This window comes from Paroedura picta, chromosome 5, assembly GCF_049243985.1.
Source record: "Paroedura picta isolate Pp20150507F chromosome 5, Ppicta_v3.0, whole genome shotgun sequence".
Taxonomy (NCBI): domain Eukaryota; kingdom Metazoa; phylum Chordata; class Lepidosauria; order Squamata; family Gekkonidae; genus Paroedura; species Paroedura picta.
Genome location: NC_135373.1, coordinates 112,944,463 through 112,971,120, shown reverse-complemented (window position 1 = coordinate 112,971,120; position 26,658 = coordinate 112,944,463). Strand labels below are relative to the sequence as shown.

The window sequence follows — 26,658 nt, the reverse complement described above, 5'->3', positions numbered from 1 at the left end:
ACCCATGGGATGTGAGATAAAAGGCGGCAAATCCACTTTGTGCAATTTTCCTCATCCCAAGGCAAATCTGGACAAAATTTGAGCCAGCCCCTAGACAGCCTCAGGATGCAGGCGATGTCATGTGGAGGGGGCTCTAAAACTTGCCAGCAACCAGAGGCTGTCCAGGGGCAGATTCCTCATGCAGAAACGGTCCAATCTTTTGACCAAGGAGCTACTGCTGAAATATTTTTCAGGCTCTGAAGTACCAGGAAGTGATTTAAGCTAGCCATGCCTCCCTGCCATGCCCCCTGAAGTGAGAAGAACTTTGGTCATAAAAGGCTTAAATGGCTGGGACCCCTCCCATTCCCATATACTTTGGGAGGAGGTAGTTCAACCTGTTGAAATAAGGGTAGATTTAAAAAAAAATTACAACCCTTTTTCTTTCCTCTTCAGAAATGGCAGGCACAGGGTTGGCGGTCTCCCCAGCCGCCATTTTGAAAACCCCCATGCCACAGTACCACTGAGGGGCTTTTGTAGCACCATACAGGACCATGATTGGACGACCCCGGATTAGGATCGAGATTCAAGTACAGACTCTGCCATGAATCTCATTGGCTGATTTGGGGCCATTAACTATTATCTATTAAAGGGGGTGAGGAAGCTTCTTGTCTGCCATCCTGAGTGAATGGATTGTGAGGCCAGAGGCTGAGTTGAGAGGTAAACTGGAAGCTTCCACAGCCTCAGTTAGCTTTGGGGGCCCTGTAGAGGAAGAAGGTGTTTAACCCTTCAACCTCTATTTCATTTAGCTATCGAAATTGGCCTCCTGATCGGGTAGCATTTTAAAGGGGAAAACATGCCTATCAAACACTCATTCCCCCCCCCCCTTTAGAATGCTAATAAATTGGGGGGGGGGAGTTTTCAATTGGGAGAGTGGCGATTGAAGGTTTAACCCTCCCTTTCTTTCCCTGTGCTGCCTTAAGGTAAGGTGACCAGATTTTAACATTGGTAAAGCGGGACACCATTGACCGGGGGAGGTTCTTGATTAAAATTTGGTCTATATGGAGCAACAAAAATTTTCATAGAACACATAGAACGCAAAAATAGTATTGTAATATATATATATTTTACTTGCAACATAAGTACAATTTCCCAGGTGCCCCCAGATGTCCCTCCAAAAGTGGGACATTCTGGTCACCTTACTAAAGGTGAACTGAGGCTGTAGGAGCCTGAAATCTATGTTTTATGAATGGAACTGGATGTATGACCTTCACCAGTTTGGAGAAGACCTAAGTTCATATCTCTGCTTAGCCAAGTCAGTCATGGGCGCCTTTAGAATCCTTTTTTCTCTCTTTCATCCTAATTCTTGAGGCTTGCTCAGGTAAAGTTGGGGGGGGGAGCCACATATTTCATGTTGAGCTCCCTGGAACTACAATTGGGGCAAATATGTGAGGGATTGGATAACCTTTCAGACTACGGCAAGAGCTGCCAGTGAAAATTATCCTCTGTTGCTTTGTTTCAGTTACATTTGAGGAGACTCAATCACTTTATTCCCCCCTGACTCATTGTGATGGTAGGTTTTTTGTCTGAAGAACCCTGCTGCGGCTGGCATTTGGAGTTAGCTGGGCCACAGATTCCCTTCCAGCTGTATGACTCCAATGCAAAAATAAACCAGAGGGGGGAAAAGTCTCTCTGGGCCATCTCCAAAACTGGATCGGGTCTTGCAGAAGGCAAGAACCAAATCTAAACTTTTTTTTTAGGCGTCGTAATTGACCTGTAGCGCTTTCACATGAAATAGGTTTTTAGATTTGGGGGAGGGGGGCAAACGTTAAATAATACATTATTTTTTAACCTTGCTGGTTCATTGTGTTTAGAGGATTAAATATATGGCCTCAGAAGTCAGAGCACATATTTTGCATGCAAGAAAATCCAAGAAGGTTCATTCTCCAGTTAAAAGTATCCTAATTGCAGGATGGCTGAGACCCCCAGAGAGCTGCTGGAGGTCAGAAAAGGCAATGATGGCTTCAAAGGACCATTGGATTAACAATAAATTAGAAATTCAGGTGATATTGATGTAGGAAGCTGTCCTCCCCAGGCTCCAGCCCCAAATCTCCAGGAGTTACCCCATCTGGAGCTGGCAACCCTACCCCTATCCCTTGCTGGTGGCCAGGGGGGACTGGCAACCCCAGGTGGGACTTACATAAATGGTGTCCTGTGATGCCACAATGTCACTGGGCTGCATAACTGGTAGTGAAGTCACCATATCCCAGAATGCTCTAAGATTCAACCCAAATTCCATGGTTGAATGCCTGAAGGGCATTGCGCTCAGCTAATAGAAACAGGCTGGCAATCCTTGGCCCTTGATTTCCCTGGTCCTGGCCCCCACCTGGTGGAATGAGCTCCCGTAAGAGCTGCAGGCCCTTTGAGAGTTAATTTCAAAGGGCCTGCAAGATGGAGCTCCTCTGCCAGGCATTTGGTTGGGACTAATAACTAAGAACAACTTGAGTTGGCTCCCTTGTGCGACGGACTCCCTCCTTGAAATAAAGGTAATTACTGGTAAATGCTTGTTACTGCTGTGCATCAGAATGTTAAGGAATGTTTAATTAGTTTAAATGGATTTTAATTTATATTATAGGTATTATTGCTAAGTTTCTGCAACTATTGTCTTCTTGTTATCCACTCCAAGCCGGCTTGCTTAGAGGGGCAGCATATGCATCAAAAGAATGGACGGAAGATGCTGGGTTTGATTCCCCACTCCTCCCCACAGAAAGCCTGCTGGGTGACCTTGGGCCAATCACAGTTCTCTCCAAATTCTCTCAACCCAACCTAGAATCATAGAATCATAGAGTTGGAAGGGGCCATACAGACCATCTAGTCCAACCCCCTGCTCAACGCAGGATTAGCCCTAACCTACCTTGCAAGGTGCCTGCTGTGTGGACAGGAAGGGACGGAGATCATAAGCCACTTTGAGATTGCTTAGGGTAGAGGAAAGCAGGGTATAAAAGCCATCTCTTCTTCTAAAATTTCAATAGAAACCAAGAGTGTCCGGTGACACAGTGGCAACACGCCTGGTTTTATGAAGCCAGAAGTGACAATATGGTTTTGTGGGATGCCATTTTGGCCCACCTATTCCCCCCCTCACTGCCTGCTTAAGTAGCCATAAAAGGCAGGAGCCGGTGGTCGGAGGTGGCTGACCAAAGTGGGCAACGTGGTGTCCCTAACGGGAGAGGTTGAAGCCCCTTCATGGCACGATCCTCCTCCAAATTTGGCACAGCTTGTGTGGGCATTGAGGACAGCCCACAACTCACATTGGACTGCTACATCTGACCCGGGTAGGAACCCAGGACCCAGCCCCCGTTCTCTGTACTGCGTGCATCATAGGCTGGCTTGAAGCCCAGCTTGTCTTTCCTGTTCTTATGCTTACCGTATTTTGCCGTTTTGCTAGGTTGTGTACTTTACTGCCACCTTTCCATACCTCATGCTGGTTGTGCTCCTGATCAGAGGAGTCTCCCTGCCAGGAGCATCTCAAGGGATCCTCTTCTACCTTTATCCAGATCTCACACGTCTTGGTGACCCCCAGGTAAGTTCTCAGCACCAAGGAGAGGCTTGGTTCTGGCTGAGCGGACGTGGACCGGCTTCTCTCTCTTTCCCCCACCCTTCTGTTCCTTTGTGTTTCTTGCTCTGTCTTTTTTCAGCAGTATGACTCCTCCTCTCGCGTCCTCCCTTAGCCCCAACAGCTTTCTGCCTCATCCGTTGGGTCCAGTTCCTCTACCCAAATATCTGCATGTGCTTTCAATATTCTTACAATATTACCATGCTCTAGATCAGCCCTTATCAACATTTTGACCATGGAGGAGCCCCTGAAGTGAGTTTTCAGGCTTTGAAAAGCCCTGGAAGTGTTGTAGAGTTGGCTATACCTCCCTCCCATGCCCACCAGAAGTTACATGTCACCGGAAGTGACATCATCACATGCATTAACAGGCAGGCTTGAGGAGGACTGGGCGGGCGGAACAGGATGTGGTTTAAGGCAGGAATAGGCATGCAGGCTCCGCCCCTCCCCAGGCACAGAACCACCCTTTCCCCTCATCTGATGGAAGACCAATGAGGCCGGTTTCACAAGGATGAGCCAGTAGCACTGGCCAATCAGTTAATCTGCTTGGGCTGCCTTCTTCCCTCCCTGGTTCTTTCTTTGCCCAACCAGTCCCATATTTGGTCAACCAGAGGCCAGCAGCCTGGGTGTGTAACATTGCCACCTCTGTGTTGGTATATTCCTGGCGGTTTGATGGTGTTGCCTGGAGAGGGCCAGGTTGGGACCTCCCTCAGCAGGGTATAATACCATTGAGCCCATCCTCTGAAGCAGGGATTCCCAACAAGGGGTCCATGGACCTCTGGGTTTCTGCAAGAGCTCTGAAGTGGCATGGTATGGAAGGGTCTGGGCTGTTTGCTCAGCTGCTACTCTTCTTTCTGGTCTATATGAGGCAGCGCTGCCATCATAGTAATAAAGGTGGGGGGAGGGAGCAAAAGGAGGCCTAAGAGTGAGTGTAGTGATGTCATTTCCAGTAGTGTGGTGGAGGCGTGGCCAGCCGATGTCACTTTCAGGGATCCTCAAAGTCTGAAAATTTTATTTCAGTCACTTCTTCATGGTCAAACGTTTGAAAAAGGAACTTATCTTGGTCATCTGGAGATTGGTTATGATAGTGGGAGATCTTCAGGTGCTACCTAGAGGTTGGCAAATCTAGGGTGGTACCTGAGAAGGGAGGGGCTTCAGGGGCAGAGGGACCACAGCAGGGTATCTACACCACAGAGATCACTCTCCAAAGCAGCCATTTTCTCCAGGGGTACTTACCTCTGTAGCCTGGTGTTGGAATTGCAACCAGCAAGTATTTTGGAGAAGTCAACCCTGAATGGTTGTTGTTGTAGAGTTTTTATGCTAAACTGGACCTGTGTGCTCACTAGTGACACCTAATGGTCTCTCTGGGATTGCAGTGGAAAAATTCCAAGCAGATGGCTGGGATTCCCTTTGTTTAAAGTAGGTTGATGTATGCCATGTAGCCTGCTTGAAGCCCACCCATAAATATGTGCTGCTCTTGTAACTACTGAAGCAGAAAAATATGATATATATATTTCTGTATAATCTTTCCAGTAAAGATTACTCTCCTTTAACATTCAAAATACTGTGAGTCTGGATCTGTGCCTCATCCACAAAGGTAACTAATAACTGCTTACGTTCAAAACGCTCTGTTACTCTGCAGCTGTATTTCTCTGGAGGGACCTAGGACCAAGCCAAGTAACCTTGTGTGTGTAAGGCTAGTTGGGCAAGGGAGTGTCAGCAGCAGCTACAATCCCTGTCTTTGCTGTAGGAGGGAGGGGGCAACTGGCCTCATTACCTCCTTGGACCTGGGTGGAGGTCTCAGAGAGAAGGGCCATGCCTAGTCCAAGGGTAGTCAACCTGTGGTTCTCCAGAATTGTAATCCATGAACATCTGGAGGACCACAGGTTGACTACCCCTGCCCTAGCCCATGGGGCATTTTTCTGGCAGCCATAAAGTCCATTCTCCCTGAATAGCGATGCACAGACATTGTTGGAGGAGCTGTTGAATATCTAAGACAGCTGGTTGCCTTCAAAATCAGTCCCAAAGCCTATTGAGCATGGAAGACAGTAGGCAATCGCAAGATGAATGGCTGCAGCGTGGTCCAGCCGGAGAAGAGCTTTCAGCATGGGTTGTTATGCTCCCAACCGTTAACTGGGCTATTTCAAGTACAAAAGAGCAGCTCCTCGTTTCCCCTCGGAAATGCAGGAGGCTGTTCCCTGCATCCCTCCCTCTGAAGAGGCGGTGCGGGCCAGCGTGTTCTGTAGCAGCTAAAGCACCGGAGCAGCCTTGAATGTTAGTTGGATTTCCAAGTATGTCCCCTTCAATCCCTGCACCCTCAGTTCTCTTTCTCTGCCTCCCTCCCCGTCGTTCTTTTCTTTGGCTATGCACATGCGGTGTATGTAAATGCATGCGGAAAACATAATGGAGAGCATTCAGCTTGGTTGACTTCTGTGCCCGGCTTGCCACCCACGGCCTGCTGCTGTCACCCCCAACAGGCCTTTCTTCTCACTCGCCTTCTGTTTTGCTACTTCTTACCCCTGGGGGCTGAGGGCACCGGGCCAGGGTCCAGTCGATTTGCATCACATCACAGCTGAACCGTAGATTCTTTCCTTGGTGCTAGGGAGGCCAGCCTCCAGGTGGGACCTGGGGATTCCCTGGAATTACAGCTCATCTCAAGGACAGAGATCAGATCACCTGGGCTGGTTCTGCACTTACTTCGTTTTTTTCTATTGTGGATCCTGAATTCAGATCTGTTTGAACTTGAGTCTTCCTCTATCTCTCCCCCCCCCCAATTGAAGCAGAAAGTGTTCTGCACTTGATTGGGGAAGCTCAGAGTGGAGAGGGGAGCCAAGCACAGCAGGAGTCTCTTTCTTTCTTTTTCTTGAACGAGGGGGGTGGGGAGAGGACTGGAGACAGCAGAGGAGGGGGAATAAATCCAAGAGGCAAATCTCTGCTGAGAGAAGTTAGGGCTTCTGGAGCGCAGTCACTTTAAGGGAAGCCTTGCAACTGGGAACCAGGAAGTTTTTGAACTGACGTCCTGGCCAATCAGGTCCTTGTCCTTTCAGCCTCTATCTCCAAATCTCCAGGAGTTTCCCAATCTTGAGCTGGCAATCTCCAACCCCCTACCCCGTTGGTGGCCAGGAAGGATTTGGCAACCCTCTTTGGAGGAAAGCTCAACTCTGGAATGTGTGAATAAGGCAAATGGGGCTTCTGGACATCTGCAAACCTCAGAGGCGCAGCAGGGGCACCACAGCTCTGCCGAAACCATCTGAGCCCAACCTCCAAAGAGAGGGGAGGAGCTGGGTCTTAGCTCCATTCTCTTTCTCCTGTGAGAAAGTGTGCAAATGCACATGCCACACTTTGGTTTCCCCCTTCTCTTCAAAGAAAGGGAGGCTTATATTTCCCCTAAAGAACAGCAATAGGAGCCTCATGACTTATGCTCATGTTGGGCACAGCGTCATCTGCAGGCTCCCCTCCATTGTGGGGGCCTTGCAATGCTCAGGAAGCTCCAGCAACAAAGACACCTTTAACAGCCTGACCCTCAATAGCTGCTGCCAGCCCCAGCCCACGGGGTAACCCCTCTCTTGTTGTCTCTCGGTCACAAATTCTCGGTCCCACTCGCTTTGCTGGCACTTCCTTGCCCAGCTGCCGTTTTTAATCCCTTTGGGACCGCTTCCTCCGTGTTAAATCCCGGTTCCAGCTGAGCTGCTCTACCAGCCTCTGGGACAGAGGAGATTAGCAGGGGGCCTGCCTGGAAAACAAAAATAGGTCAGCGGGACCTCTTGTAATCTTTTTAACTCCTCCTGGGTCGGCCAATTCGGCTTCCAGGGCTAATGCATGCAGTTGGCAATCTCAAGGCAGCAGCTGGAGATCCCCTGGGATTACAGGGCCTGATCTCCGGGTGACAGAGGTGTGTTCACCTGGAGAAAATGGCTGTTTTGGTCAGTGGACTGTAAGGCATCATACACTGCTGAGGTCTCATCCCTCCCCAAACCCCAGTCTCCTCAAGCCCCACCCACAACATCTCCAGGTATTCCCTAACCTGGGCCTATTCTTCACACAATAGATAATGCACTTTCAATACACTTTAGAAGTAGATTTTCCTGTTCCGCACAGGAAAATCCAGCTGCAGAAGCACATTGAAACTGCACTATCCTATGTGTGCGGAATGGGCCCTGGAGATGGCAACTCTGCAAATGTGGCCCTTTGAACAACAAACATTCTGTCTGTCTCTGCACTGCCACAAACTTGTTTCTTCCTAGGGAGAAGGCCCAGCTGGGAGGACAGAAAAGCATTGGTTTGTGCTCAGCCCTTTCTCCAACTTGCATTTTTCTTCTGGTAGAAACCTGGCGAGAAATGCATTTGTATGTGCTTAGCTTATCCCCCTCCCATGAACTTGGTATGCACAAGGAGTGGTAGCTGCACGGACTAGTGGGCTGCAGTGAGCTGAGCAGAGGTGGCAAAATCGTTCTGCTTGCATCTTCCATCTGTGGAGCCCCTTCCCATGCCTCACTGCACCCCACCAGCCCCATGAGATGGGCTCTGCAACCTCCGAAATGAGCTTTCCCAGGGTTGGAAATGCCTGCAGATAGAGGGGATTTGTTCATTTGGTGAAAGCCACTTTGGTGTAGTGGTTAGGAGTGCGGACTTCTAATCTGGTGAGCTGGATTCGATTCTGCACTCCCCCACATGCAGCCAGCTGGGTGACCTTGGGCTCGCCACGGCACTGATAAAACTGTTCAGACCGAGCAGTAATATCAGGGCTCTCTCAGCCTCACCCACTTCATAGGGTGTCTATTGTAGGGAGAGGAATGGGAAGGCGACTGTAAGCCACTTTGAGACTCCTTCAGGTAGAGAAAAGCGGCATATAAGAACCAACTCTTCTTCTTCTTCTTCTTCTTCTTCTTCTTCTTCTTCTTCTTCTTCTTCTTCGGGGAAGGAAGGGACCTCAGCAGGCTATAATGCTAAACAGCCCCACCCTCCAAAATAGCCGCCTTCTCCAGAGGAACCCGTCTCTGTAGTCGAGGGAGCAGTTGTAATCCTGGGACATCTCCAGGTGTCACCTGGAGGTTGGGAACCTTATGCTGGACACAGTGAGCTTGGGCCCCTTCCTGTCATGCAGGTAGTGCCTGTCCAGGAGAAAGAGAGCTAGTTTTGTTTTCCTTCCTTTGTGAATTAGGTTTATGAGACTATAGGTGTATTAGTTTACCCCCTTGGTAATGCAGGCTAGAGGTGCCTTTAGAGTGCCTCTTTGCTCACAGGTAAGAGTGTAATTCATAGAACCACAGAATCATTGAGTTGGAAGGGACCTCCAGGGTCGTGTAGTCCAACCCCCTGCAGAATGCAGGACTCTCACAACTAGGGAGGGCAAAGGAGGGCAGATTTGCTGATGGTAATGCTCCTTCTGCAGTGCCTGAACAGCTACTGTGAAGAGACCCTCTTTAATGAGCCGCTGTCAGGGGAAAGGCCATGCTCAAGCATCTTTTGTCCCTTAACAATATGAATTTTTCTTTCACTTACAGGTGTGGATGGATGCAGGTACTCAGATCTTTTTCTCCTACGCGATTTGCTTGGGGTGCCTGACAGCTCTGGGCAGCTACAACCAGTACCATAACAACTGTTACAGGTAAGAAGAGAAGCAAGGCCATTTTTGGTGTAGTGGTTAGGAGTGCGGACTTCTAGTCTGGCATGCCGGGTTCGATTCTGCACTCTCCCACATGCAGCCAGCTGGGTGGCCTTGGGCTCGCCAGGGCACTGATAAAACTGTTCTGACCGAGCAGTAATATCAGGGCTCTCTCAGCCTCACCCCCCTCACAGGGTGTCTGTTGTGGGGAGAGGAATGGGAAGGCGACTGTAAGCCGCTTTGAGCCTCCTTCGGGTGGCATATAAGAACCAACTCTTCTTCTTCTTCTTCTTCTTCTTCTTCTTCTTCTTCTTCTTCTTCTTCTTCTTCTTCTTCATGATCAGAAATGACTGTGTGCTTTGCATGTAGCTCAAAGATGTGAGCTGCCCAGATCCATAGGTCTTCTGTCTCTGTTTAGGTAGCAGGAGTATTTATTGTATGAGTGGGAACCCTCTTGAGTTTTGAAAGGTGACGTGGTTATCCAATGACACTAAGCCATGATGCAAGTGTCCTGTATTTTCCCATACATACAGTGCAGCTTCTGATACTATCAAGATATGTGCTGCTTTAGTACCTGCATAAAGGTAAAGGTATCCCCTGTGCAAGCACCGGGTCATGTCTGACCCTTGGGGTGATGCCCTCCAGCGTTTTCATGGCAGACTCAATACGGGGTGGTTTGCCAGTGCCTTCCCCAGTCATGACCGTTTACCCCCCAGCAAGCTGGGTACTCATTTTACCGACCTCGGAAGGATGGAAGGCTGAGTCAACCTTGAGCCGGCTGCTGGGATTGAACTCCCAGCCTCATGGATAGACAGCTTCAGACAGCATTTCTGCCACTTACCACTCTGTGCCACAAGAGGCTCTTAGGGATCATTAAATGTACGCGTGCATTTCCATTGTACGCTTCATAGTGTACCTACATACAAGAACTCCAGGGCATCCAATGAAACTGATGGGCAGTAGATTCAGGATGGAATAAGGAAATAGTTCTTTATACAGCGAGCGATTAAAATGTGGAGTTCGCTGCCAAAGGATGCAGTGATGGTCTCAGGGATAGACAGCTTTAAAAGGGGGTTAGACAGGTTCATGGAGGTTAGGCGTGTCAGTGGCTACCAACCACGATGATTAAAGGGAACCTCCACGTTCAGAGGCAGTTATCCTCTGAATCCTAGTGGCAGGAGGCAATGTCAGGGGAAGGCCTCTAAGCCTTGTTTCTGTCCCTCCAGAATTGCTGGTTGGCCACTGAGTGAGACAGGATGCTGGACTAGATGGACCACTGGTCTGATCCAGCAGGGCTCTCCTTATGTTCTTCAATGTTATTGGCTGATTGCTTGATGCTTGTGATACGATTGGCCCCCTTGCAAATGCTTTCTTCCCATTGGATGTCTAGGCTTTTGTGTTGACATTCTGTTTTTCTCCCCTTAGGGACTGCATTGCTCTGTGTTTTTTGAACAGTGGCACAAGTTTTGTGGCTGGATTTGCGATCTTTTCCATCTTGGGTTTTATGGCGCAAGAGCAAGGAGTGCCTATTTCTGAGGTAGCTGAGTCGGGTGAGTGGGTTGTGTGTGTCAGGGTTTAGTTAGATTTATATCACATGCCCTCAAAGCCACAAGCAAGGCACATGATGCACATGTTGGATAATGTACTTTAGAAGTAGCATTTCCTGTTTCACACAGGCAAATCCAGCTGCAAAAGCACAGTGAAAGCGCATTATCCAATGTGTGCGGAATGCATTGAAAACACTCCAGTAAAAACAATACAAAGATACAATAAGTAATTTTTAACATATAAGGGACCCCACATTAAAATATAATGCACCCACCATCTCGGTCAGAAAGCCCTGTTGCTGTGCATGAGCCTATGTGCAGCACCATAAAGGAAGCATGGCAGCCAGGATTGGTGCCCCAAGATTCAGGGTAGCCGGAAAGAGTTTGGGCACTCTTGCTCCATAACATAACAGGACAGCTTTGTAAACACGGGGCCATAGAGAGTGGTAGAGAGAGAACTGTGTAGGGCGATCCATCAGTCTCCAGTTGGACACGGAATCCATTGAGCAAGAGGGGCTTGTTGGACATAGTTGTTCCTTAAAGTTGATGAACAGAAGAACCATTTGTATGATGGGCTGCATGTAACAAGGAGTGAACTGACGGGATCTAAATTCAAACCAACTGAGCTGCAAAAGTGATGTTCCTCCCCACTTGCTAAATCCCTCTGTCAGGATGCTGTGAAGTCTGACTGTTCTTGAGGTGGCTCTGTGTTTGTCAGGAAGAAAAGTTCTGCTCACACTTTCTTCCTATATTAGTTTATATGCCCAATTTATTAGATCTGCATACTTCCTTCAGGGTCATTAATTGGTAGACTTGGTTTCCTCTCCCACCGTTTAAACGGAGATTTGTGGGGAAGAATGTCAGCCTCCAGTTGGGACCTGGGGATCTCCTGGAATTGCAGAGCATCTCCAGCCTACAGCGATCAGTTCCCCTGGAGAAAATGGATGCTTTTGAGGGTGGCCTCCATGACAGTACACCCCACTGAGGTCCCTGTCCTCCCCAGTCTCCATCTCCAAATCTCCAGGAACTCCCCTAGCTGGAACAGGCAATTAACCTACATCCCTGCCAGTGGCCAGGGGGAATCTAGTGACTCCATAAAGAATATGCTTTAGAATTGCAACTCTTTGTTGGGAGGTTCCTGGAGATTTTTGGGTGTACCTTGGGGAGTTGAGGGACCTCAGTAGGGTATGATGCTATGGAGACCACCCTCCCAAGCAGCCATTTGCTCAAGGGGAACAGAACATGGAAGTTTGAAGATCAGTTGTATTTTCTGGAGATCTCCAGGCCTTACCTAGAGGTTAGAAACATTTAGTCATAATGGCATAGCTCAGTGGCAAATTGACCAACTGGGCCCATCTTCATAGTATTGTTTTCACCCTCTGCCTTCTGTTGCTGCACCTCCATGAGCCCAAAGATTCAGGCACTTACTGTACTAATTTTCTCTCGGCAGGACCTGGCCTGGCTTTCATAGCATACCCCCGAGCAGTTGTCATGCTGCCCTTTTCTCCGCTGTGGGCCTGTTTCTTTTTTGTCATGGTCGTCCTGCTGGGATTGGACAGTCAGGTAATGACACCTTGGAGGGCCCAGTTCCCCAAGTACTTTAACACTTTCCTGAGAGACAGAGATCACCCTGAAAAGCTTAGTGTTAAGATCAAGCAACCAAAACTTGCTTAGGATCCCTGGACACAAAGAGGTAAAATTGGTCTCAACCAGGGCCAGGGCTTTTTCCACCAAGGCCATAGCCCGGTGGAATGCTCAGCCTAGCGAGACGAATGCCCGCTGGGACTTTAAACAGTGGCAGTTCTTCAGTTCACAAACATTGTTTTGAGAACAATAAATCAGCTAAAATTCATGCCAAACTGTAGTTCATCAGCTGGTTCATGCCCATCCCTATCTAGGAGCATGCACAATGAGCTGCGGTCCCCCTTTAAAACTCTCTTCAGTTCTTTGAAAAGAACCATAATTTGCCTCCAGCCATATTTTCCTGGAGCCTCCAAGAGAACACTTCAAGCTTCTGTGGAAGGGAAGATCTCAGCTTCTCATATGCACTAGTGGGATCTGAGCTGGCAGCGAGAGATCAAGAATAGGAATGAAGGTGGTGGGAGAATAGCTTAATTAATCTGTCACCCCTATGAGTGGGTGCGTGGGTGCTGTGGAAAAAACAAATTCCATGCTGGCTATAATTAGCAAAGGAATAGGGAAGAAAATTGCTGCTATTATACACGTCTATGGTGAGACTCGCGTGGAATACTGAGTACAGTTCTGCAGCTCAATGCACTGTAACTAGCCCAAATTCACTCAGCTGACTGCATGTGGAGGAGTGGGGGATCAAACTCAGATCTCCAGATTAGAAGCCGCCACTCTTAACCTCTATACCAGGCTGGCTGGTTGATAGGATGCACAGGGAGGAGGAAGTCTTCCTGCTTGTGGGCTTCCTAGAGGTAACTGGTTGGCCACTGTTCTATCAGAATGCTGGACTAGAAGTGCTCTTGGTTTGATCTAGCGTGGCTCTTCTTATATTCTTAAAGATCTGATCGTTGCCTGAATTCTCCCATCTGTTTAGTTCGTCTGTGTGGAGAGCCTGGTGACGGCATTAGTTGACATGTACCCTGGAATTTTCCGGAAAAAGAACCGCAGAGAAACCCTGATCTTGCTTGTCTCCATCCTCTCGTACCTGGTGGGGCTGGTCATGATCACTGAGGTAGGCTCTTGACAAGGAGGGAGAACCTAATTTTCTTTGTTTGCATGACTCGTATGAAAAATTCAACTGCAAATCCATTAAAGTTTGAAGGCAAAGGGATTTCTCAAGATTTGCCATGGTTGCAGGTCACCTCTCAATAGTCCTCATAAGAAGGCTTCGATCAAAAGGCCAGGCCCAGAACCAGGTTTTTGTAAACAGGTCTTGTGAGAATGATCACTATGTGAATAGTTTTCCAGGTAAGTGAAGACATAAATCTCCCGTAGAAATATGTATTCTCTGCTAGGTTGGGCAGAAGTTATCGCTGATACTTCTTTGTTACAGCAAACTATCATGGCGTTTAATGGTACTTGGAAAGTAGAAAAGAGTGGAAATCATGAAAAGTTCATGGAGGTGATGGGTATCAATTTAGTGAAGAGAAAGCCCATGATAACCTGAAGTTCACTTTCCAACAAGAGCGCAACACGTTCAGTGTCAAAGAAACAAGCAATTTCCGGACCATAGAGATAGTGTTCGTGTCAAGTGTGGATTTTGACTACAGTGTAGCTGATGGAACTGAGCTTCATGGTACGTGGATCATAGAAGAGGGTAGGCTTGTAGGCACGTTCAGGAGGAAAGATAATGGAAAGGAACTTAAGGCTTTCAGAGAAATCACTGGAGATGAAATGGCTCATACTGACATCTATGGAGGTGTCTTAGCTAAGAGAATCTTGAAGAAAGCTTCAACAGGGTTGAAATGAGATGGATGAATTACTGTATATATGGCAACCAGATTTTTTACAAGAAGTACCTAGTAACTGTAAAACTAAGACCTGTTTATCTTCTGTCCCATGTATATTAGATAATAGTGTTACGAAGGGATGGAAAGAATATTAGTCTTCATAATGGAAATAAACCTGGTTTCTACACACACATGCACACAACAAGTCTTGTGAGAGCTACGGGGGCATCCAGCAGTTTCCCTTAAAGTTTCCCAAACTTTCTGTCTTCTGATTTGTTGTGCCGGTTGTAAAAATCCAGCACACAACAGAGAGTTCAGGGCATATGCTCACATACACACACCACATTGGGCAAGCCAGTTGGGTATAGTTAGAAGTACGGACTTCTAATCTGGCATGCTGGGTTCGATTCTGCACTCCCCCACATGCAGCCAGTTGGGTGACCTTGGGCTTGCCACAGCACTGATAAAGCTGTTCTGACCGGGCAGTGATATCAGGGCTCTCTCAGGCTCACCTCCCTCACAGGGTGTCTGTTGTGGGGAGAGGAAAGAGAAGGTGAATGTAAGCCGCTTTGAGACTCCTTCTGGTAGAGAAAAGCGGTATATCAGAACCAACTCTTCTTCTTCTTCGGAGTCATCCATGCTGACCCATGAGCATGACTTAAAATTCAGCCCGTTAGTATTCATGTAATTCTCTGTGTAGGTTGGTAATGATAAGCAAGCTGTGTAATTGTAGCATCCACGCAAGAGGCTCATTTCTGTAATTCACTGCAGGGGTCTAAATTGACATAGTTTCGTAGATACAGTCCGGGATACCTCACATTCCTATTTTCCTCTCTCTGAGAGGAGACTCAAATATAGACCTGCTGCCTACTTCTGCATTCCCAGACTATAACTTAACTCTTTTTAAAAAATTCCATTTGGTAATGAGGCTGAAAGAAGAGCGTTGCTAAGATTGCATTCCAGAAACAAGTTCATGCTATGTGCTTTATCATGCTTTGGCCTACTTTAGAAATAGTCTCCGAGGCTCATTTTTGGGGGGTAAAAAAGGAGTAGTAGTAATATTTAGTATTTACATAGCAGCACAGTATTTATTTATTCATTTATTATTACATCTTTATGCTGCCCTTCCAAAAAGCTCAGAGCCCATCAAATGAATTCTCTTGCTGTTAATGCTCACAACAACTCTGCAAAACAAAATTTCTGTCTGATGACACCTTTACGACCAACAAAGTTTTATTCTAGGTGTGAGCTTTTGTGTGCAGGCACACTTCCTTAGACAATGAAACAGGAATCAACACAGTGCAGGTATAAGGACAGAGTAAATTAGCAGGGAATTAGTAAACAGCATCATGTAGATAGCCCACAAATATGCAGCGTAATATCTTGCCAGAATAAGAGTTATCAATTCTTCAGGTTCAATTGTTGTTCGTCAATTATTGTTCAGCGATTGAGATGTGAGTGTCCTGCATAGTTCAGGGGGTTGGACTAGATGACCCATGAGGTCCCTTCCAACTCTATTAATCTATGATTCTAAAACACAAGGGAAATAAAAATGCTAAGGTTAGTGAATAATGGCAGATGCTTTTCCCAGTTGTGAACTGAAGTAATTAAAAGAGATCTGTTGCTAGCCCCCTCCGGCTCCAAATTGGACTTAAATTTTGTTCTGCTACTTCAGACCAACTCTGTAAGGTTGGCCAACATTACTAATTCCCTCTGCCTCATCCTGCTTCTTAATATATTACTTCTAAACAGGTTGCTAAAGTATAAAGAGCTTGAAAAAAAGTCGCAGTTGAAAATAGTTGCAAGAACTTGATTGATTTCGGCCTCAGGGCAAATCTATTTTGTCTGTCCAGGTATTGCATCAAAGTGATCAGTATAATGAGGTGGAATAACCTGCTTTCTCTATTTAGATTTCTAGAGAAGAGGCTGTGTTGTATTTAAAATGAGATGATCTCAAAGCTGCCAAGTATTTATGGAGTGTTCCATATTTATAAACTTGACACAGCTTAGGTTTATATTCTCTCTCTCTCTCTCTCTCTCTCTCTCCCCCCCCCCCCCCGATTCCATAACCTGGTTCTCCACTTTAGGGTGGGATGTATGTCTTCCAGCTGTTTGATTACTACGCTGCTAGCGGAATGTGCCTTCTCTTTGTCGCTATTTTTGAGACGCTGTGCATCGGCTGGGTCTACGGTAAGTATAGAATGTGGCAGGAAACACGTGTCTTTGGATCCAAAGGTCTGAACCGCATTAGAACATGGCATGGAGACATTCTCTGCAACACTGGTAGCAACTAGAATGATACCATCCTTATTGCCGTGCTAGGCAAATGGCAACCTGTGGACCAAATCTGGCTCATGGATAACTTCACGTGATGAAGGTTGCTTCCACATGGAGGTGTGCCAGCACATTGTATGGAAGTAACTTTGTGCATTTTTCTTACCTGTGGTGATTCCATTTTCCTACCCTCATCCCCTCACAGGTGCCCAGTATTTTCTGAACATTTTACCCTGTGAGTATAAAGAAAGGCCATAATGCTATTAGCAGCTGTAACAATACTTTGCCATCTATCTATTTTGATTTTTTTTTAATCTTGTTTTATTTTCATCTGCCCTGAGCCCTCGGGGAAGAGTGGCATATAAACCTGAAGAATAAAGAAATAAAATAAAGATTTGGATTTCACTTCTTTTGAATTCCCAGTTCTCATGTGTTTCATTTACTTCCTTGGGAAGATGACTGAAGCAGTAGCATTTGTACGTTGGTATTAGACTCTGCTGTGATACAAAAAGGAGGGTGGTAAGTTGCCACGGTAGCTGTGATGACCGCATCATCAAGAGCCAGATGTACAGAAAACTCCCACTGAACCCTTCCTTAGGCATGTTATTCTCCTCTGCTTTCATGATGCAGAGGTAACTTCATCCTTCCCCCTAGACCAGGGGTAGTCAACCTGTGGTCCTCCAGATGTTCATGGACTACGATTCCCATGAGCCCATGGGAATTGTAGTCCCATGGCTCATGGGAATTGTAGTCCATGAACATCTGGAGGACCACAGGTTGACTACCCCTGCCCTAGACAGCAAAGCTGCTAATCATTGCATTGCATTCTGAGGGCATGCTTCTTTTCATGTAGCCTGGTAGATTCTTCCCTATCTATAAGAGTCTCCTCTCTCTCTCCTTGCCTTCTCCACTCTGTATTGTTAGCATTTAGATTTTTTTCCTCCCTTTTCACAGGTGCTGACCGTTTTTATGATAATATTGAAGACATGATTGGCTATCGGCCATGGTCTGTCATCAAATATTGCTGGCTATTCATCACTCCAGCTGTCTGCCTGGTGAGTGAGCGAGTCCCTTTGTTCTGAGTCCCAGGAAAAGAGCGCTCTTAAAGACAAGAGGAATAGGTTGAGCTGTTCTGCAAATGTGGACAGGGCTGGCCATGCCTCCTCAATCCTGCTCTGAGCTGTGCTGTGTTCTTGCAAGGCAGTGATGGGACAAGATCAGGATTAGGGATGAGCATGAACCGTTCAAAAACAGAGTGTCTCTGCTCAAACAAAATGTTTACCAAACTTAAAAGCAGCAGGGTGGGTGAAATTCTCCACCTTTGGAAACACTTGTCAGTTTCAAAACTAGTCCAATTAGTCATGTCAATTTCATCAGCCCCTTGCAGACCTTCCATTATGTTCATTTGCCATTTTCTTGTGCAGAACTTACAAAATCCCACCTCTTGCTTAGATTTGTGGCTCTTCTCGAGATCAGTCCTTTTAACCCTGCGGTGCTAGTGGCACTGGGTTCTTCTGGACACTCCATGATTGTACTGGTACTGTTAGGCATTCTGTACATTGTATTGGTTCTACTGGGTTTGCAAAAATGACCTCTTGCTTGGATTCTGATTGAACTGGCCTTGCCATATTGGCACTGGGTTCTGCTGGGCACTAGTACATTGTACTGGATCTGCTGGGTTTGCAACCTCTCTCCTTGCTTAGATTGATTCTGTGCTTGACATCAGTCCTGTTGAGCTGGCACTGCCACAATGGCACTGCTAGGACAGGAAGAAGCTACCAGAAGGGTGACTTCATCAGGAAGTGACATTAAGGGAAGATATATATTCAGGTTGTTGAGTAGATTAGCCACTGGTCAGGTGCTGTCAATTCCTTTGTCATTGAGCAAGGATGGGGGAGAGGGAAGAACAACTGGCAGATTAATTGCATTACTCTTGTGATAGCCAGAAAGTCTCTTGGCTGAGACTGTTCTCACATAGAGCCAGCTTTTGGCCTATTTCTGATATGCAAAGCTTTCTGGGTAGGCTCTCTGGTCTAACCATTCTTGCTTAAAACGAACCAGAAATAAAGATGGAGGTTTGTAGTCGCATTCCTCCCTGCACAGGTACCTCTTGGGGCCTAGCAAGTTAAGGCAATAGCAGCAGACAGCTGTACTATGGAGGTTTTCTGAAGCAGGAAAAGGATTGAGAATGGTGGGGGTTGGCTTTGGGACCCAGTATGGTATAGCAGTTAGGGAGCTGGAATAGATTATAAGAAATTAAAATTAAAATTCTCCCTTAGGCTTGATGCCTCACATGGTTGTTGTGAGAGAAGGGGAAAAACTTTATGCTGTCCTGAGCTACTTGGCATATGAATGTGAGACACTTAGCTCTGCACCCTGAAGGATTGGGATGAGCCCCATATCACTAGTACCAATAGAAGAAGGTTCTTATATTCCATTCTTCTCTACCCAAAGGAGTCTTTGCTTTCCTCTCCCCACAACAGACACCCGGGGAGGTAGGTGAGGCAGAAAGAGCCCTGATATTACTGAAGAAGAAGGTAAAATAAAAAAGGTAAAGGTATCCCCTGTGCTGCAAGGGGACCCTTGGGGGTGATGCCCTCTAGCGTTTTCTTGAAAGACTCAGTACAGTGTGCTTTGCCATTCCCTTCCCCAGTCATTACCGTTTTACCCCCTAGCAAGCTTGGTACTCATTTTACCAACCTTGGAAGGATGGAAGGTAGAGTCAACCTTGAGCTGGCTGCTGGGATCGAACTCCCAGCCTCATGGTCAGAGCTTCAGACAGTATGTTGACTGCCTTACCACCCTGCGCCACAAGAGGAGATGGTTCGTATATGCCACTTTTCTCTACCAGAAGGAGTCTCAAAGCAGCTTACATTACTCTGCCCTTTCCTCTCCCCAGAACAGACACCCCATGGGATGGGTGAGGCTGAGAGAACCCTGATATCACTGCTCGGTCAGAAAAAGCTTTATCAGGGCTGTGGCACAGCTGGCTGCGTGTGGGGATGGGTGGGAAATCAAACCCAGATCGCCAGATTAGAAATTGGCACTCCCAACCACTACACTCCCCCCCCCCCCAGCATGCCCAGAATGCTTTAATTTTTGTGGCAGTCAAGGTATCAACATGGTAGAAAGCAGCTGCTCCTGCCCCACCACCCTGGACAAACCACTTGATATCCGCAGGGCACAGACCTGGCTTATTTTTTCTCAGACGAGTACCTGAGGCACCAAAAGTGCGGGAAAGTAGATCAAAGTGGCAGTAGGGGGGAAATGTCTCTTAATTATACACTGCCTCTCCAGAAAGCCCGCTAGAGGTGGCTGAGAAAGCAAAAACTGAGGGAAGCGAACGATCCCAGGAAGAGAATTTTCAGTGTCCTACAATCCCCACGGTTCCTTAGATGAAACTATGATAGGTAAACAGTGAATATGTCCCCAACATATCTAAGCTCTTTGAGAGCCCTCTGCAGCTATAAATAAAGGCAACTTAAGTTTCGTGTGCTCATAGAACGATACATTCCTCCTGCCTTGCCTAATTTAATGTATATGATAAGATTTATACTGAGCATTTGAAAGGCGAGCTGGTGGGGGAGATGTTTCACATTCTCAAGGAGTAAAAACTTAGAGGCTACGAGAGCCCCTTTGGTTGTCATCTCAGGCTTAGTTCTCCATACCAAACTATAGAGGGTTCCATTATTAGAAACGCTTGCATTTTTAAAGCTAATTAACAACCCTGTGTGGCTGTCTTGGAAGTGTGGGGGAAGAACTATTTAATACTTGTGCTACTTTAATATGTTATTTATTACATTTTAAGCCCGCGGTTCTTTTTAGGACCTTTTTAGGAGTGGAATTTATGAGGTCTCCCTTCCATCATTATATCCACACCTAGGCTGAGAGATAGTGAGTGGCTTCAAACGAGAACTGCCAAACTCCAATTGGTGCCTGGGGATGTCCTGAAATTACAATTGATCTCCAGATTGCAGATATTTGCTTTGGAGCGGGACCTTGATGGCGTTATCCCCTTGTTTTCCCATTCTGAGTCCAGCATTCTGACAACCACCCTTTGGACCCTTTTAAGCTTCAGTTTGCTTTGCAAGGAGAAAAAGAGAATTACCTGGGAATTACCTGGGCTATAAATTGAATTATTATTATTATTATTATTATTATTATTATTATTATTATTATTATTATTATTATTATTATTATTATTAATAATAATAATAATAATAATAATAATAATAATAATAATAATAATAATAATAATAATAATAATAATAATAGGCATGAGAAATGCTTGCTCTCACCCTTTAGCAACTCATCCCTGTAGAATTCCTAATTCGCTTTTCAAAAAGCCGTGGTAACCTGACATGCTTCGGAGGTTAAACTTTGTCAAAGATGGACCATTTCAAAATGTAGGCAGAGGCTCGAATACTCTGAGGTAAAATATCAGTTTTCAGTTTAGGATAAAGATTGGGAGACTAGCGTTTCGGATAACAAATGACAGCCAAATGAAAATTCAGAAACTCTAGGACTTCAAGTTTTAGCTGTGTTTTATTGTTTTATTGTTCTGAGAACCAGTCCTATAGGAATGGGAGTGTCCAGTTTTGGGGAGAAGCCATTTTGTTCTGAATATGAAGCTAACATTGGTGTTCCTAACCCTCCTTCTCTCCCTCTGCTTTTCTAGGCTACCTTTCTCTTTTCTCTGATTAAGTACACCCCGCTGACGTACAACAAGAAATATGTGTACCCGTGGTGGGGAGATACCGTTGGGTGGCTGTTGGCCCTCTCATCGATGGTGTGCATCCCTCTCTGGATTGTATATAAGCTTTCCACCATCAAGGGCTCCCTGAGAGAGGTGAGAGTGTTTTTGTAGTTGGGTTTGGGATGCAGAAAGGTGGCTGCTGCTGCTTGCCACCACCAGCAAATTGGCAAGAAGGCCTTTTGAGGACCCTTTGCTCTGCTACGGGATAATTAATGGACCAAGGTTTTGTACTGGAAAGAGCCAGGGGCTTGATTGGACCTCAGGAGGCTTAAAGGCAACACAGACCAGACATCCTTCCCGTGTGCTTCTTATTGATCACAGAGGCCTTTAAAAATGTCACCGGCAAAGAGCTTTGCTTTTCTTTGGTGCCCTTGCTTTTTTCTCACCACCCCCTTCTCTTTGGTTATCGATTTCCGGATGGAACACTTCATGGATTTTCCACCTGGCATTTAAAAACTCACAGTAACTGAAAACTCACAGTAAAGTTCAGAACTATTGAAGACACCAACGTGCCATTGGCTTACTTTTCTTACATTTATAGTTTGATCTAAGGGTGCCAACTCTGGGTTGGGAAATCCCTGGAGATTTGGGGGTACAGCCTGGGGAGGGTAGTGGGAAGGGCCTCAACAGGGCAAAATGCCATAGAGTCCACCCTCCAAAGCTCCAGGGGAGCTGAATACAGTCGTTCGGAGATCAGCTATAATTCCAGGAGATCTACGGGCTCCACCTGGAGTATGGCCACCCTAGTTTGAACTGTGCCCAGAGCTGCCAACTTTTAGGACTCAGGATACACTGAAGGGCACCATTTCAGTTTTCATTGGTGAGAAGAAAAGGGGAGGAGACTCACATGTTTGCTTTTATTCAAGACTGACATTTTTAGGATGGGTTATCTTTAGATGTACCTTCTTTATATCTGGGGGTATGGTAGGGTTGCTGATCTCTAGGAGAGGCGTGGAGACCTACTGGAATTACAACTGATCTCCAGACTATGTAGATCTGGCTACTCTGGCGAATAGACTCTATGGCATTATACTCTATCCTCTCCAGGCTCCACCTCATGATTCTCAGGTATCTCCCAACCAGAGTTGGCAACCCAAGAGTAAACAGAGATATATGTGAGATAATCAGATATGGTCTACGATGCATATGTTACTTCCTTGATGAAGTTCGTAAACCAATATTTCTTTCTTTAGGTTAGGTGTTACATGCAGAGTATAAAGCCAAGGGTTTAGGGTATAGGTTGATGCCCACAGCTGCGTCTCTTCAGCATGTCTCTTTTCCTTAATCCATTATTCCACCTCTAGCAGTGCAAACTCTCAGGGTATCTCAATGTTGGGGTTTGAGGTGAGACCTACAAGCACATTTCTAAAGAATTACTTTTTTGAAGTGGTTGATTTCAGATGTGTGGGAGAAGTCAGGATCCATTGCAATCTTGTATGGACAATCCTTTGAGCAGGATCCTAAACCCGATTCATGCTTGCTGGGTCATGAGGTGGTAGAGAACTGAGGCAGTAAGATGGATTCAGACAACAAGAGGGGGATCATGTAGGGCAGGGGTAGTCAACCTGTGGTCCTCCAGATGTTCATGGGCTACAATTCCCATGAGCCCCTGCCAGCACATGCTGGCAGGGGCTCATGGGAATTGTAGCCCATGAACATCTGGAGGACCACAGGTTGACTACCCCTGCAAATGCTGGCAGGGGCTCATGGGAATTGTAGCCCATGAACATCTGGAGGACCACAGGTTGACTACCCCTGCAAATGCTGGCAGGGGCTCATGGGAATTGTCCATGAACATCTGGAGGACCACAGGTTGACTACCCCTGCAAATGCTGGCAGGGGCTCATGGGAATTGTAGTCCATGAACATCTGGAGGACCACAGGTTGACTACCCCTGCAAATGCTGGCAGGGGCTCATGGGAATTGTCCATGAACATCTGGAGGACCACAGGTTGACTACTCCTGATGTAGGGAATATATTTGTAATGTTTCCCAGTGTTATTAAAAAAATTCCCTGCCAACATAAAACCAGCACATGAAAAGGCATTCGTTGTAGGAATCGATTCACCTGCAGTCCCAAACCATACAGTCTATTACCTCTGTGGCCTACCATTTCATTCTCTTGCCCGCATGAACCAAGTCCTATGCTGTAATTGGAATGACCCCAGAAAAATAATGGGAATAATCATTTCTCTGTGAACCCATGCTACAAGAGTGTCAGATGTTGAAATCTGAAGAATGAGTTGCTTCTGGATATTAGGAATGGAAACCACAATGGGAACCACAAAGGTATTGGTTGTCTGAACAAAGAAACCTTTGGTAAAACCAGGGCGATTTCTTCTTGATTTAAGAAATACTGCATGAATGATCCTTTAGCTATGAAGCTCCATGGAATGACATCAGATGCATCACCATTTCTTAACCTGATCTTTTTTCGTTGGGATAATAGTGAGGTGAAAATATACCTTTGAGCTATTTGGAGGAAAAGGAAGAGACAGAAGCAATCAATGACCTGCTGATTCCCTTCCCTTCCCAAACGTGCATGGATTGGGCAGGCAAAAAGAGAAATGAACAAGTTATAGACTGGATGTAGATCCTTTGTTTCTCTTGGTTCACTGGCACTGTTTGTCCGAGCAGAGAAAGTGCTTCCATCTGGGTCTCCCTTTTTTTTGTCTTTCAGAGATTCCGCCAACTTGTCTGTCCAAATGAGGACTTGCCCCAGAGGCTGTGTCCAGGACCTACTTTTCCTGCCACTCGAACTGAGCTCCTGATGCTAACAGAGTTGGATTCCCGCTGTTAGAGGAAAGGGCCATGCCCTTCTGCTTTGGGCAAGCCTGGACTTGGCCGGTGGGCAAAGGGAGAGGGACCCATGAGCTGATTCCACCTTCGCAAAGGACCAGACGTGGCTGCTAGGGGAAGAAAGCTCTCCCAAGGTGTAGTGGCAGGAGAAGATGCAGACTTCATCTTCTGTTTTGGGCAGATTCGCAGGAGCTGATTCGAGCCAATATGTTCCAAGTGGGCTTCTTCTTCAGAAAGTGGACAAGAAACTCTGAAGCCGAAGATGGACATAGTTAACACCATCACAGAAGCTTTTATATAGTGCATGGATTTTTAGGGAGGTCTCCATTCCATCTTCTATAAAATATGTTTCCTTCCACTGAACAAAAGGCTCTTATTCATTATTTCCAAAAGGATGGTGGTGATCTATGACTTTGGGATGGGTACCTGGTTCATCTTGCAGCTGGGAGGCACCACAGCTATTACTTGTGTTTGAACATGCAGAGAGAGCGAAGCACCAGGCTGCTTAAAGAATAAAATAGTTTTTATTCAGAAAGAAACAACTTTGTATGAAGAGAGAGAGAGAGAGAGAGAGAGACTAACTAACAGCAGTGATTGGGTTATTCTTCTGTTGGTCAATGACTGGAAGCAAGCAGGACGTGCATTCAAAAAGCAGGAAGTCTTCTGTTGAGCCAAGCAGGACACTGGAGGAGAAAAATCCCCTCCCTTGTTAGGCAAAGTTCAATGTAATGTTTCTAGAGCAAGGGAACTGTTCTGAAAGCATCCTCAAAGCAATCAGTCCAAACAAAGAGATATTCCCTCCAAGGGCATAAACATTTTGAAAAATAGTTTGAAAGGTACTGATTGGACGATCTCCCCACTGATGTCACTTCCTCTAAAAATAAGTTGACAGTGACATGAATATTCATGTTTGCATTTTAGGAAAAAGGAAGGAACGTGGCTTCCCCTAAAATTTCTAGTAAAACATCCACCTTCTCAACAATGGTGTCTGCTCAGCACAGTGGCAGGCTGGCCTGCTGCCCTACTTTGCAGGGCCATATTTGTGAGCCTGTAGCTGTTGCCCATTTAATCACCTGGTATTCACTTCCTCACATCAGGCTGCCAAAGGATCAGATTGGGGCTGGTTGCACATTTGCACCTGCACATTCCCGGCGGTGGGAAGTGTCAAGTTTCCACTGATTTATAGCAACCCTGTGGGGGATTCAAGGCAAAAGACATTCAGGAATGGTTTACCACAGCCTGTCTGTGGTCTCCCATCCAATTTCTAACCAGGACTAACCCTGCTTAGTTTTTAAGATCTGATGAGGTGAGGCTAGGCTGGGCCATCCAGGTCAGGACATGCATAATTCATACATGAGGCATCAACTGCATGCTATCCTGACAACTGCAGCTTCCTGATATTTGAAGGGAAGTTTGCGGTGCGAAACTGGTGGGCAGAAAGGAGAGCACTGTCACCCCTGACAACATGAATCAAACCATCCCTGGATATGCTCCCGTCTGCTCACCCTAACAAAAAAACTGATTGTGGAGTACAATAGGGGGAAATATTTTTAAACAGGCAGGGGGTGGGCAGGATTAATCCCCCCCCCTGCAATTTCTTCCTTTTGTCCTTGCATTTCCCTTTTGAGGCAAGACGGGTGGTTGGGAATCTCGCCATGGCCACGTGGTTTTGGTCATCTCCAGCAATTACATACCACTTCTGCTTATTTCACATTATCTCAGCAGTCCTTAAAATAACAGTATTAGGGATGCTTGTCTAAGATGAAGGGCAAAATTTGAACTGGGGATTTCTCAGTTCATGGTTGATTCATGGTCCGGAGGGACGGACCAGAACCAATGGGATGAAATTAATTCAAAAGAAATTCCATCTCAACATCCGGGAGAAGTTCCTGACGGTTAGTGCGGTTCCTCAGTGGAACTGGCTTCTTCAGGAGGTGGTGGGTTCTCCATCTTTGGACATTTTAAAACAGAGGCTGGATAGCCATCAGGAGAGGCTGATTCTATGAAGGTTCAAGGGGGTGGCAGGTTACAGTGGCTGAGCGATAGGATTGTGAATGTCCTGCATTGTGCGGGTGGTGGGGTGGACTAGATGACCCAGGAGGTCTAAACAACTTAGGATACATTGTGTGAAGGAGATTTTCACTCTGACTCTAAGGTTACCAACCTCCAGCTGGTGGCTGGAGATTTCCTGGGACTACAATGATCTCCAGGCGACAGAGATCTCCTCAACTGGTGAAAATGGCCATTTTGGAAGGTGGACACTATGGGATCATAGAGTGGGTGGGCAAGTGGGCGGGCAGCAGGGATTGTGTTGGTTCTTGGCTCTTGAAAGGTGTCTTTTTGCCCAGGGAAATGCTGACCACCACTTTGGGGTCAGGAGACAAATTTCCTCCAGGCCAGTTTGCCCAGGGATTCTGGGTTTTTGGGGGCCTCATCAGGCAAGGAATTGGGGTCACTTGATAGGCAGGTAGTTGTGAATTTCCTGCATTCTGCAGGGGGTTGGACTTGCTTTAGGATGCTTTGGGCTGATCCTGCATTGAGCAGGGGGATGGACTAGATGGCCTGTATGGCCCCTTCCAACTCTATGATTATATGATTCTATGACCCCATGACCCTATGACCTCTTTCTATGATTCTATGAGATGCCAAGTGTCAAAATGGGGACCTTCTGC

General features: G+C 46.5%; 1 protein-coding gene and 1 pseudogene across 6 annotated transcripts in view; both read left to right on the top strand.

The window, feature by feature from the left end:
- Positions 1 to 24,354, top strand: part of LOC143838540 (sodium- and chloride-dependent GABA transporter 2) — a 72,350-nt gene extending 47,996 nt beyond the window's left edge. For all 6 annotated transcript variants that reach the window (XM_077339977.1, XM_077339979.1, XM_077339982.1 and 3 more), the window contains 9 exons: positions 3,422 to 3,556; positions 9,091 to 9,194; positions 10,617 to 10,741; positions 12,189 to 12,301; positions 13,302 to 13,439; positions 16,245 to 16,347; positions 17,386 to 17,486; positions 21,110 to 21,280; positions 23,868 to 24,354. In XM_077339977.1, coding sequence (XP_077196092.1) covers positions 3,422 to 3,556; positions 9,091 to 9,194; positions 10,617 to 10,741; positions 12,189 to 12,301; positions 13,302 to 13,439; positions 16,245 to 16,347; positions 17,386 to 17,486; positions 21,110 to 21,280; positions 23,868 to 23,987 — 1,110 coding nt within the window. In that variant the 3' untranslated portion in view covers positions 23,988 to 24,354. The remainder of the gene's footprint in view (positions 1 to 3,421; positions 3,557 to 9,090; positions 9,195 to 10,616; positions 10,742 to 12,188; positions 12,302 to 13,301; positions 13,440 to 16,244; positions 16,348 to 17,385; positions 17,487 to 21,109; positions 21,281 to 23,867) is intronic.
- LOC143838820 (fatty acid-binding protein, intestinal pseudogene) lies at positions 13,618 to 14,176 on the top strand (annotated as a pseudogene).
- Positions 24,355 to 26,658: the final 2,304 nt, after the last annotated feature.